We start from the raw sequence: 12,004 nt of genomic DNA, 5'->3' as shown, positions 1-12,004 counted from the left end.
CACAATTCACTCTGACCAAAGGAGAAAACGGAGCCGTATTTAATATTGTTAATTTGTCGAAGCGCCCGTAGTATCATTCTACCGGCTCTGCTTTCAGCGTGAGTATCCGCCTCGGACTCTTTCATTAGTCACTGTGGACGAAACCTCTCCCATAGTCTGTCATACAGACTCTCAAACAAATATATCCAATATACAGCCCAGGCAAGTTTATTATATTTGGCAAGTCTAGATTACTGCAGTATCAAGAGAAAGTCTCCGGGCTCCTTTTTATTAATTATATCTTTTAACTATAATTTAACAACTGTTTCTTTTCTGTAAAATATGTTCATTTCAGAGACTAGCTGTTAGTCTACCTCTCCCAAAACACCGTGGTCTGGTGGTAGAGCGTCCGCCCGGAGAGCGGAAGGTCCGGGTTCGATCCCCGGCCGCGTCATACCAAAAGATGTTAAAGGGTGATACTTGTTGTTACCCTGTCTAGCGCTCGGCATAAAGGGGCTAAAACAAGGACTGGTCAGCTCGGAGTCAGTATACTGTGTCTGAGTGGGGTATAAATGTTCAACTGCGGCATGGTATCTCAGTGGGCTAGCACTATAAATCGACATCAGTCTGGTCTAGTACAAGCAGCCACACACACACACGTACATGCACGTCGCTATATAAGTGCAATAATCTTGGACGCGACGTTAAACCCAATTTCACCTCACCTCATAGCATAATCCGTTCGGCTAATATCGGAATCCGAAGTCCGCACTTCAGCTGCAATGTTTTCGGTCCGTGACTATTTATAGAATTATTTAAGTACCGAGGTCTCGACAGACACGTCCACGCGGTTCACATTTTCTATTGAATTTGTCCTACTCTGTAAACCCACCATGAGAAAGGATTTTCATGGATTCTTAGTTATAACTGCTGCTTTTAGTGGGTGCATCGGGTCATCGCGACCTTCAGTTTCCAAGAATCGGGGAAACCCCCTTTTGTATTTTCAACGGCAGTTATCTACCTTGCTATGATATAAATGTTAACTGGACCTAGGCGCAGCTAATTCAAGTCGGATTTTCCAAGATGATGTAATTGGTGGGAATGCTGACGTGTCAGTAACGCCTGGACTGTGTCTTGGAAATATCACAGAACAGCAGGGACAGCACACCAGACCGGAACCAGTCTGACGTAGGATTGTTACTATCTGTAGTAACGTTTGACTGTGCATCAGTGATCGATGGCGTTGAAATGTCAGACATGGCGAGGTTTCGGAACACAAGTATCCGACACTAGATCGGGTAAGTGGCTATGTTAGCGTTTCCGATGCTATAAAAATGGTGCACTGCATTACATCACCCAATTAACGGTCCTGCATCTTGCAGTTTTCAATTTTGTTTTCACCGGGGATTGTTTGTTTACAGAGTGCTTGTGGTTTCATATACAGGGGACGAAACGGTAACCGTAACATGATAAGCATAGTGGTTGCGTCATATCAAGAACTAAAACGAATTTCTTGATCAAATGTTTTGCCAATGTTTTGCCATTGTGTTATGACGTATCGGCATGTCGCTAGTAAGTACCAGTGACAACACGGAGATAAATATCGAGGCGCGACAGCAAAGGCCGACATCAAGCGCATCTAGCTAGACTGTGTGCAGCGCTCATGTGCATTGTGAGAGCATTGAGGTTAACCGCGCTATGTAAAGACAGGGCATTATCAGGCTTATCTTTGAATGGTTTCATCCAGTGATTTGTTTAATTATTAGACATGTTGTAGAAAGTGAATATTTATTTTTGCATCTATGTGACAGTTGCATTTAATTGTTCAAATGACTATATGATATTTGCCTTCAGGGAAGAGAAACTGTACACAATATACAAGAGGTTATAGGTCATCTATCGTTTGATTTAGAGAGTGAATGTTGGTTTACGCCGCAAATAGTAAATTATTATTTTTTGACTGGAGTGTATGGTACAAATACATGACAACATACTGCATGACGTATTCTCACATATATTTGTGTGAAATACTTTAATATTTTTTTAAACATTCCTAACTTTAAATTATTAGGCTAAACATGTTTGTGTTATTCAGCACAATCATAAAGGAATCACTCTCCGTCCTAGACAGTTGCGTCCCTTGGGCACGCTAGAAACCTATGATTGTGGGTTCGAATCCCGGTTCGCCCCAATTATGTTTCTAGGTTTGTCAGCACCATACCCGTGCTCGTGGGTTTCACCGAAGTGGTAAACGTCTGACACCTGCATCACTTCGGGCTTTCCTCCCACATTAAGCTTACACGCCGTGATATAACTGAAATACTGTTAAAAGCGGCGTTAAACCCAACTCACTCACTCACTGTCCTAGACTGGTTTACCTGCCCGAGTGCGCTTGTGCTCCTCGCCTGCAGCCGCTCGGACGAAGGGCAGGGTACCAGTCTAGTTCTATCCGACCTATTTCCGCATGCAACATTTCGCCGGCTCTTTCCGTGTAGCGAGCTGTCTGTCGAGAGGTACGGGGACAGGCCTACAACACAACCATATGCGGGAAACCTTGACCAAGTTTCCGTGTAGCGAAATATTAGCACTTTTGGACAGTGTTAATAACTGACGTGTCGAGCTACAGGATTAAACATATGGCCATTAGGTAGGTTGGAAACTCTCACAGAGAAGCATGGTCTTTGTTCGTTTGTTGTTTAACGCCGCACTCAGCAGTATGCCAGCTATATGACGGCGGTCTGTAAATAATCATGTCCTGACCAGGAGTTCAGTGATTGATATTATGAGCATCGATCTACGCAATTGTGATGCCATGACATGCATCAACAAGTCACCGAGCCTGACCACCCGATCCCGTTAGTCGCCTCTTTCGACAAGCAGAGTTGCCTTTTACGGCAAGAATTGCTTGCTGAAGACCTTTTCTAAAGAGAAATATGGTTCATGGTTAAAAAAAACATACACTGACAACGCTGTGGGTGTGTGAGCTTACTTTGGGAGGAACGCCATAGGTGATGCAGGTCTCAGACGAAACCCACGAGCACGGACAGGGTTCAGACAAACCTGGAAACATTATCGGGGCGAACTTGGATTAGAACCAGCAATCGTAGGTTCCCCAAGGGACACAACTCTGTACAGGAAATTGCGACGCTGGGCAACTCGTGTCGGTATTTATGTGAACAAATAATGTCACCCCAACTGCCAGTGCACCTTTGTGAGTGATTGAGTATTTCTGTTAAACAAGTCAGGTTCATAAATGTGTGTGTGTGTGCGTGCGTGCGTGCGTGATTGCGTGCGCGCGCGTGCCGTGTGTGCATGTGTGTGCGTGCACGTGTGTGTGTGTGTGTGTGTGTGTGTGTGTGTGTGTGTGTGTGTGTGTGTGTGTGTGTGTGTGTGTGTGTGTGTGTGTGTGTGTGTGTGTGTTTGTTTGTGTGTGTGTGTGTGCTTGTACGATTCGGAGGACGCAGATCCTTAACGTTTAGTGCTTTGGTGTAATACACAAGCACAAGAATGGCGTTCGCTCGTCACACCGAAGACCCGGGTTCGATTCTTGACATTGGTACAATGTATGAAGCCCATTTCTGGTGTCCCCCGCCGTGATACTGCTGGAATATTGCTAAATACTCACTCACTTATAATCAGGGAGAACTGGGTATGCGAACCTCTGAATTTAGGATCACTGACAGACCTGTGCACAGAGGATGGCTGCGCTGGGCTTCAGGCTGACTGATGTGAATGACGGTGGCTCGAAATGTGCTGTATCAGCCGACTTAGACTTAGTCAGTAGAGAAAACGCAAAACTAACGTTGAACGTGGAACACAAATGCCATTCTGACCATGTTCTCTCACATTTCAATTTGAATATGTGAATATTTTATAAATTACCTTGTAATGATGTGATGATATATATCTACATTATACTGTCAAATAGTTCCTTTGCTTGTCGAACTCTTTCAAATGTCGCCCTCCACGGAATGAGTAATTTCAGTAATGAACAGACTGATAAATCAATGAGTAATTTCAGCAATTCTCAGACTGAGAAATCAATGATTTATTTCAGTAATTCACAGACTGAGAAATCAATGAGTAAGTTCAGTAATTCACAGACTGAGACATCAATGAGAAACTTCAGTAATTCACAGATTGAGAAATCAATGAGTAATTTCAGTAATTCACAGAATGAGAAATCAATAATTAATTTCTGTAATTCACAGACGAACAAATCAACAAGTTATTTCAGTAATTCACAGATTGAGTAATCATAAAGTAATCTCATAACATTACAAAAATAACATCAATGCGCGTTACACATACATGATATTTTCTGTTGCAGTTGCTATGGACCTCCTAACACCAGGACATGTGCCATACAGCAACTGGACCATCCTGTCAGGTTTGCTCTTTCACCTGGGGCTTGGCTTGTGGCAGCTGAGTCAGGAGAGGGCGCTGCCCCGCGACAGTGTTGAACTTGCCACCTTCGACATCACTGTGTCAACCTACGCCATCTACCACAGTGGTTTAAGCATACTGAGATTGTGCATTGCCGGCGTCGTTGCGTTCGTTAAAAGATATGGCTTGAAGAAAGTGTTGATATATTTGAGCTTCATATCTGCCTTGAGTTGTGTCATCGTGTCTGGATTAGACTTTACAACCATCAACATGGCCCGAGTCCTCCAGAAGAAGATCGTGGGGAGGATCAGTAACAGCGTTGTTGAGATAGATGAGATGAGAGGCCCTATCAAGCTTCGACACATGACTGATAGTATCCCATTCAGTGTTGAGGAGCACACCAAATATCCCGGGGAAGATGTTGTGTTTGAGTGCTACAGACATCAGAGGTATTCCGCGGAAGTCATTCCTTGGCCAGATCAAGTGGTTTGGGAGAAAGATGGCAAACCTCTGCACACTTCAGACCATATTAACATTACGTGGACCTTCGAGAATGTCACCGCAGGTGAGGATGGTGAGCAACACACGGACTATTTAATTTCCTCTAAACTGACAATAATATTCATAGACCAAACTGATTTTGGAAACTATTCATGCAAGGTGAAAGACAATGCAAGAGTCATAATACATATTACCCTTCCGAAGCCCAAGCCACCCATGTGTCCCCTAGAGCCACCTCCTCCATGTATGTGTTTTTGTCTGTGTGAACCACCGCCGCCCCCAAAACCTATTCTGCGACTAACCGGAAGGAAACCGCAACAAAATAATGAGTTCCAAAAGGTGAAGGTGTTCAGCCTTGTCCAGATGAAAGAGCTTACCCGTGTTGTCCACGCGCCACCTGGTGGTCTGGTGTCCTTCACTGCCACCTTCGACCACCTTGGAGAGATAGATGATGTATCATTTAATTACACCATTGGCGGCGATCCATTTGATACTGTTTGTGGCGGGAGTTTTACAGGCTGTTCAAAAATAGTGTTGCTTTACTGGATGTTTTGGCATAACGGAGGTCATAACGACCTATTCACCTGGAGGGCAGGAAGCGTTCGAATGCGAAATTCAGTAACGGGCACAGGATGGCAGTGTGTCTGTAAGAAAACATACAACTATCATGAGTTTGCGTTTTTTCGAAAAGTCTACAACGCTTCATTAGGACGCGAGGAGATAAGGGAAGTGAACTACCCCCACAGGATTCTCCTGTCTCCTAGAACCCCTGACCTCTTCTTCGTCAATTTCACAAACACCCCCGACCCAATTGCCAAGGAGCCTTGTTGGATCCGACCAAAGAAACAGCTACTGCATTATTACTGTGAAAACGATGAAGCCGGGCTGGACTGGATCATGTGGATCTTAATTGAATTTGAATTTCCCTTCATGCTTTCAACATTTCTTATAATGCTCATTTCTGTCATGGTTGTAGCCAAGCTCACATCAACTCGCTTTGTGATACCAGTCAGAAACAGAATATTGGAAGGATCCTTTAATCCGTGTAGGAGATGTGTCAAAACCGCAGAAGACCTCGGATGTTTCCAAGGGGAGGGCAGTGAAGCCCCGAAGTATGACGTGTTCGTGTCTCATCCAAGACATGAGGAGGTGGCTGGGCAACAGCTGACGACTGTCTTGGAGTCTGCAGGAAATCAGGTCTTCTTGCCTTGTCGGGACATACTGATTGGCCAACCCATAATACCCGCAATGGTGAATGCTATTAACACAAGCAGGCTCTTTCTTGTCATGGTGACGCAAGAATACATACAAAATGGCTTTACCAATCGGTTTGAGTTGCAGCACATCCTCCTTACTGGGTCAAGAAGAGAACGGCTGAGTAACAGGTTGCTACTAATATAGTGCGATGATTCCTTTGTGCCAGAACCGTTTGAAGGATGCCCCATGATTGAGTGGAAGACAAATGACAGACTCGACGACAACAAACGGCAATTGAGGAATTGGTCAAAAGGAAAAGGATGTTTTTGTAACACGGATAGTTCGTGTGTGGTGTCGTGAACATGGATGTCCACAAGGGACACCAAGAATACCGGAGTATAGCCTCACCCTAATCCAGGATACACATTGTGTGAGTTTCTACATGGCGCTTCCAAGCAGCACCACAACCACAGAAATACTATTATTTATTACATGGCGGCTGTCTAGGACGTTGATGACCCTCCGGAAAAATGACTGAAATATATTTATATACACCCTTTCCATAGCTAACATGATTTTCTGTGGGTTGTTTATGGTGCATTGCTGCAAGAGTGTGATTTGTTACGTATGAACACAAATACGTCCAACACAACACTGGAACTGATGCACAGCGGCAGTAATTTCCAAAGTACATTTGCTTTGAAATCCTCAAGCTCGTTGCACTGTGTAGCTGTACAGGGTGAGTGAGTGAGTTGGGTTTAACGCCGCTTTGAACAATATTCCAGTTATATCACGGCGTGTCAGCTTAATGTGGGAGGAAAGCCCGAAGTGATGCAGGTCTCAGATGTTTACCACTTCGGTGAAACCCACCAGCACGGGTATGGTGCTGACAAACCTAGAAACATAATTGGGGCGAACCGGGATTCGAACCAACAATCATAGGTTTCTGGCGTGCCCAAGGGACGCACCTCTGCACAGCGAATCGCGGCACCTTAGACGACTGGGCCACCCGTGCCCCCTGTACACGGCGAAGCAGATACACACAACTGTCATCGGGTGGCAGAATTGTCAGAAGCTCTGACTACTTTTTCCTCACCAGTCATTTATGACGCCAGTTTAACAAATGCTTGTAAGTTAATGTTTCAAGACGGTGCTTTAATTGAGGCATAATTACTTCAATCACACTTCCATGTAAAGTTAGTTTATATTCAGTTCCGGAAAACAGCAGTTTTCCTTTGTAAATTTACGTACTTATTACATCAAAATATATTTCTTCCGATCGCGGTCCTGGCCTTAAACGTTTGCTTACATTTCCACGCACACTGCGTGTGTTATCCGCAACACCCCGCTGTGTCACACAATGGACGCGTATTTTACACCAACAGCGCCGCGTCAGGAACTGTGCTAGCTTACTTAGTTACTTACTTTGGAGATTTAACGTGCGCTTTCCGACTGATGCGTATTTCGCACACGGTCTGTGCTAGCGTGTTTACGTGTTCCTTTGCTGTTACACAGCCACGGACATGCTGCAGACACTCGCTAATTGAGTGAGTGAGTGAGTATGGTTTTACGCTACTTGCAATATTCCAGCAATATCACGGTGGGGGGACACCAGAAATTTGCTTCACACATTGTACAAATTTGGGAAATAGAATCCATAATGGATATACAAAGCAGACAACACAAAGACTATATAAACTCCCTGGATATACGTAGTGTATGTTGTTGATGTGTGTCTATTGTTCTCGTTTGTATCTAGTGCTCCTGTAAGTAAAGACCCATTGTTGCTTATAGCGTCTCTTGTAAGTCCACTAGAACATAGTTTGTCAATATTTGGGAATTATTTAGATCATTTACCGATGTGTTTAACATATTATGTTTGTGTATATATCCCTTGCCAAGTGTTAAAAAATAATGCCGATAATAATCATGTGTTTTGACAAGGAAACGCTGGACTGTCTTAATGTATTTGCGTCGTGTATGTTGTTAATAAATCCTGTGAATGTGTCCTCGTGTCTTTTGTGTGAACTGGAATGAGATTACGCCAAACACTACCAGTGGACCCGGTTTGACCGGTGGCATTCCCCCCAGTGGCTACTACGCATTGAATAGCTGATCAATGAAGCGTGGAAGTCCTCCGCCGTCACAACATTGACACGTGAAGCTTTCCCTCGGGCTTGTGTGTGTGTGCTGCTGAGCATACAGCAGTTATCTCCCTTTGTACAACGACCAGCCCCGATGGGATGTGTTCGGCTTACACGGGTAGTTCTATTTTTGTGTCACGTGTTTCACCATGTGGCGAGTGTTTGATAACAAGGCGGTGTTGCTTGTATAACCAGCAGGTATACGAGTCGGAAACTGCCGAAACGATTCAGTTGTCTCTGGACGCAGCCGCGAGAGGTTCCTCCCTTTAATACGGTAAGACTTATCCCATGTGACATTCGTGTAGAATTATAGATTATCAAACAACCGACGTCTCTCTCTCTCTCTCTCTCTCTCTCTCATTCTCTCTCTCTCTCTCTCATTCTCTCTCTCTCTCTCTCTCTCTCTCTCTCTCTCTCTCTCTCTCTCTCTCTACCATTCAAGTAAACTATTTGCGCAGCCATTCTTCATATGATGTTAATTCGCTTAATAGTAAACCTATGTGGCATGTGGCATTTCTGTTGCAGATACTATTGTCGAGCTAATAGTTCCTAGGCTCACGATGGCGTTCCACTCTCCTCTGCTCATCGCCCTCGCCATCGGCAACTTGCTGTTCTTCATCATCAATCAGCTACTGGGTGCACTGAACATGTCCGATGTAAGAGAATTGCTGGGAATTGATATAAGTAAGTACCCTAAGATTACAATAATTGCATCAATATGCGCCAAGAAAATGGCTTTGCTATGGGTCAGCGACGTGAATTGTATCTAAGAGTTATATTAAATACACTCAGTTGCGATCAGTTCACTTCAGTTCAGTTCAGTTTTTGGCTTTCAAGGACATATGACCCATATTACATGCATGTGTATTGTACAATTATATTACATTGCACATGCATCATGGTTTTGGATAATATTACATTATACATATATCTTGAAGAATGAAATATAGTGTCACGTATTTTGAGATAAATCATATCCACCAAATGGGCGTGGTGTTTGTTAAAACTTGACAATACGTGGGAAGGGAATTTTGCAATTTTCTTGGGAAGGAACTCTGTGACCTTTTAGCTACTGACCAAGCCACGACGTCCCCGTATTACCCCGTTTATAAAACGATCGGGGGAGGAAATATTCTGGGGGGAGATTTTATTTCGTAGGGTGGAGGAGAGTTTATTTCGAGAGGGGCGGAACTGTACCGGTATAAATTCTCCGGGGGTGGGGGGAGAGATTTTGTTCTGGGGGCGAATATATTTCGTGACACCGGCGTACGAGGGACGCACAAACCAAACCATTCGTCACCACTCGGCCCTTTCCGTAACCTGCAAGAAGACTCTTCCCACTATTGATGGATGTTATGTGCGAAAATACGACAAACCAATCAGAATGCGCGTATTATTTCAAGTTCTTCGTCAAAGAATCCATCAGAAATAATTTTTGGTTCTACATATGTCTTGCATATAAAAATAAACCAAAGACACAGTTAAATGTGTTCAATCATACTGTATAATTCCGCACGTCCCGATGTGCTTTAAATTGCATCTGAAATATATGTAATATATGGGGAAAATGTAACGAGTTTACAATTATTTTAGGTATGCCCGTTTGCGCTAAGAAAGAATTCGGTGGCAAAAATGGCCATGAGAAGGGCACGAGTCGCTATTCGGCTTGTCCCGGAATAACACGAGTTGGTCACGAATGAAACCAAACATGTTTTTCAGCTTCTAGTGCGAGTCTTCGTCATCTGCTTTACATTAATTTTACCTCTATGTGCATTTTGAACTCCATATGTGTTAAATGTGATGTTAACTACGTTGCTACTTTCAGATATTTTCGGCCAATCAGTGGGCGATGCCTCCGATCGACGGTACATCGAGATCACGCCCTCTTCAGCCACATTCAGCATCTGGGGCGCCATCTACATATGGCAGGCTGTCTGGGCCATCTACGCCCTCGTCAACATCTGCCGCCGTACCCCTGACGGCTACGTCTACAACAGCCCCACCCTCCTCAGTGCGACCTTCTTCGGTGTCTCCATCCTCAACTGGATGTGCGTCATCACCTGGACCTTCGTGTGGGGATGGGGTCACGTCTGGGTCGCCTTTGTTTTCCTGGCCATCGTCTTCATCACCATCTACATCTGCATAGGACTTTCTTACAAGGCACTGGCGCAGCACCACGACGCTCTAGTGAAGCAAGGACGTAAGGTGGACATCTGGTTGATGCGCATGTTGGTGCAGAATGGCCTTGCCTTCTATGGCGCATGGTGCACAATTGCCACTCTCCTCAACCTTGCTATGGCTCTGACTTACACCTCCCACCCCCAGTTTGACCAGAGTACCTCCTCCACCATCGCTCTTAGCATCCTGTCCGTTGAGCTAACAGTCTTCGCTATCTCCGATTGGACAATTATGGACAAATATTCACGCTATACTTTTAGTCCCTATATTGTTGTCATGGTTGCACTTTCTGGAAGTATGGTCAAGAACTGGAATCCAGAGAAGACAAACTCTATTTTCACAGCGGTTTTACTGGGCGTGTCGATCTTATGCTTCATCACCAAGATGGTTCTCATGTTTTGGCGACATTGTCGGGACTCGAACAGAGACAAAGTTGTACTTCCGACCATCACAGAGAAGCAGAATATTAGACTGTAAGAGGAGGATGCTGGTCCCAGCCTTTTTTGAACAGTTTACATTAGACAAGTGTTGATATAAACTTTAATCACCCTGTGTGTTGAACGTTTAGAATGCACAGTGTCACAGTGATCCCAAACAATGTGAGAACCTACTCACGTCTCTCACTCGGTTATAGGGTAACTCTTTACTTTTTACAATATATTTATATTTTACTTTTTGTAAAAAAAAACATAAATAAAATAGATGAATAATGCTTTTGTTTCGTTTTCCGTATTAGGCGACCACGTCTGTGTGTGATATAGGGACAACATGTCAAATTTATGTCAAAGGACCTGTTATACGCCAGCTCAAGTTTTGCACTGTACCGACGTGGAAAGACGAACATGGCCAACACCGGTACACCGACACGATTTTCTTGACAACGCCCGATGCAAGTGCGTTGGAGACATTGATAACGTCGATAATGGTTATTTGCATGTTCCTCTGGTGTACGGGTTTCGAAAGTGACAACATTGAATCAATAGCTTGCAGTGTATACACGTTTGCGTTACACATGTCGATACATATTTACAAGAGGCCCTGTGTGCCAGGTCTGCACTGACTGGTAGAGGTTGTTGTGTCGGTGCCCTGAAGCACCTAGACTAACCCTGGCATGTCTAAGGGTGGGGCCTTCCTATTCTTCGTCTCTGGCGTATTACATTGGCGTATATATCCAAGGTCATCTGAAACGGATTTAGTCATTAATATGAACAAAACTAATAATGAGAAGTGACATAGTTGCATAGCTCGTTCGGGGTGGCTGACAGTTAATGTACAATGCAATGGGTCTGTCTCACAAAACAGCAGGCGTATTGTTAATCGTGCATTAAATGGTGTGTTCGTGTGAGACGACCTGGCGTCACATGTCATGTTATAATGGGCCAAACGTGTCATGTTTTAAATATGCAAATCTTAAGTCGGAATTTCCCATCCACATCTGAACAGTAGACGTATTATTACTCACTGTCCGTACATGTAAGCATTGGTTATCACATAAACACCCCAGGACAACAGCACGATGAGGCTTCCTCAGATGAACACGGGATACAGTGTTACTCTGTTTGTCACATCACACATAATAACAATGCCAAATTGATATTCTAAATACACTGAGCAACAAA

At 44.1% G+C, this 12,004-nt stretch overlaps 1 protein-coding gene and 1 pseudogene across 1 annotated transcript; both read left to right on the top strand.

Moving 5' to 3' along the window:
- The first annotated feature begins 1,165 nt into the window (after positions 1–1,165).
- LOC139465430 (uncharacterized) lies at positions 1,166–8,052 on the top strand (annotated as a pseudogene).
- Positions 8,053–8,737: 685 nt separating this feature from the next.
- Positions 8,738–11,099, top strand: LOC139465429 (uncharacterized). Its single transcript, XM_071247141.1, has 2 exons — positions 8,738–8,891; positions 10,033–11,099. The coding sequence occupies exons 1-2, from the start codon at positions 8,768–8,770 to the stop codon at positions 10,860–10,862; spliced, it is 954 nt and encodes a 317-aa protein (XP_071103242.1). The 5' UTR covers positions 8,738–8,767; the 3' UTR covers positions 10,863–11,099.
- Positions 11,100–12,004: the final 905 nt, after the last annotated feature.

Source organism: Haliotis cracherodii, unplaced genomic scaffold (genome assembly GCF_022045235.1).
Source record: "Haliotis cracherodii isolate W230 unplaced genomic scaffold, xgHalCrac1.p SCAF_18, whole genome shotgun sequence".
Taxonomy (NCBI): Eukaryota; Metazoa; Mollusca; class Gastropoda; order Lepetellida; family Haliotidae; genus Haliotis; species Haliotis cracherodii.
The sequence above is the reverse complement of the archived record's forward strand: the minus strand, read 5'-3'. Positions and strand labels throughout refer to the sequence as shown.

Excerpts from the sequence above, each read along its gene's own strand:
- LOC139465429 (XM_071247141.1), top strand. The coding sequence starts at position 8,768 with ATGGCGTTCCACTCTCCTCTGCTCATCGCCCTCGCCATCGGCAACTTG. Across the intron at positions 8,892-10,032 it reads ATTGCTGGGAATTGATATAA|ATATTTTCGGCCAATCAGTG; the intron begins GTAAGTACCCTA and ends TGCTACTTTCAG.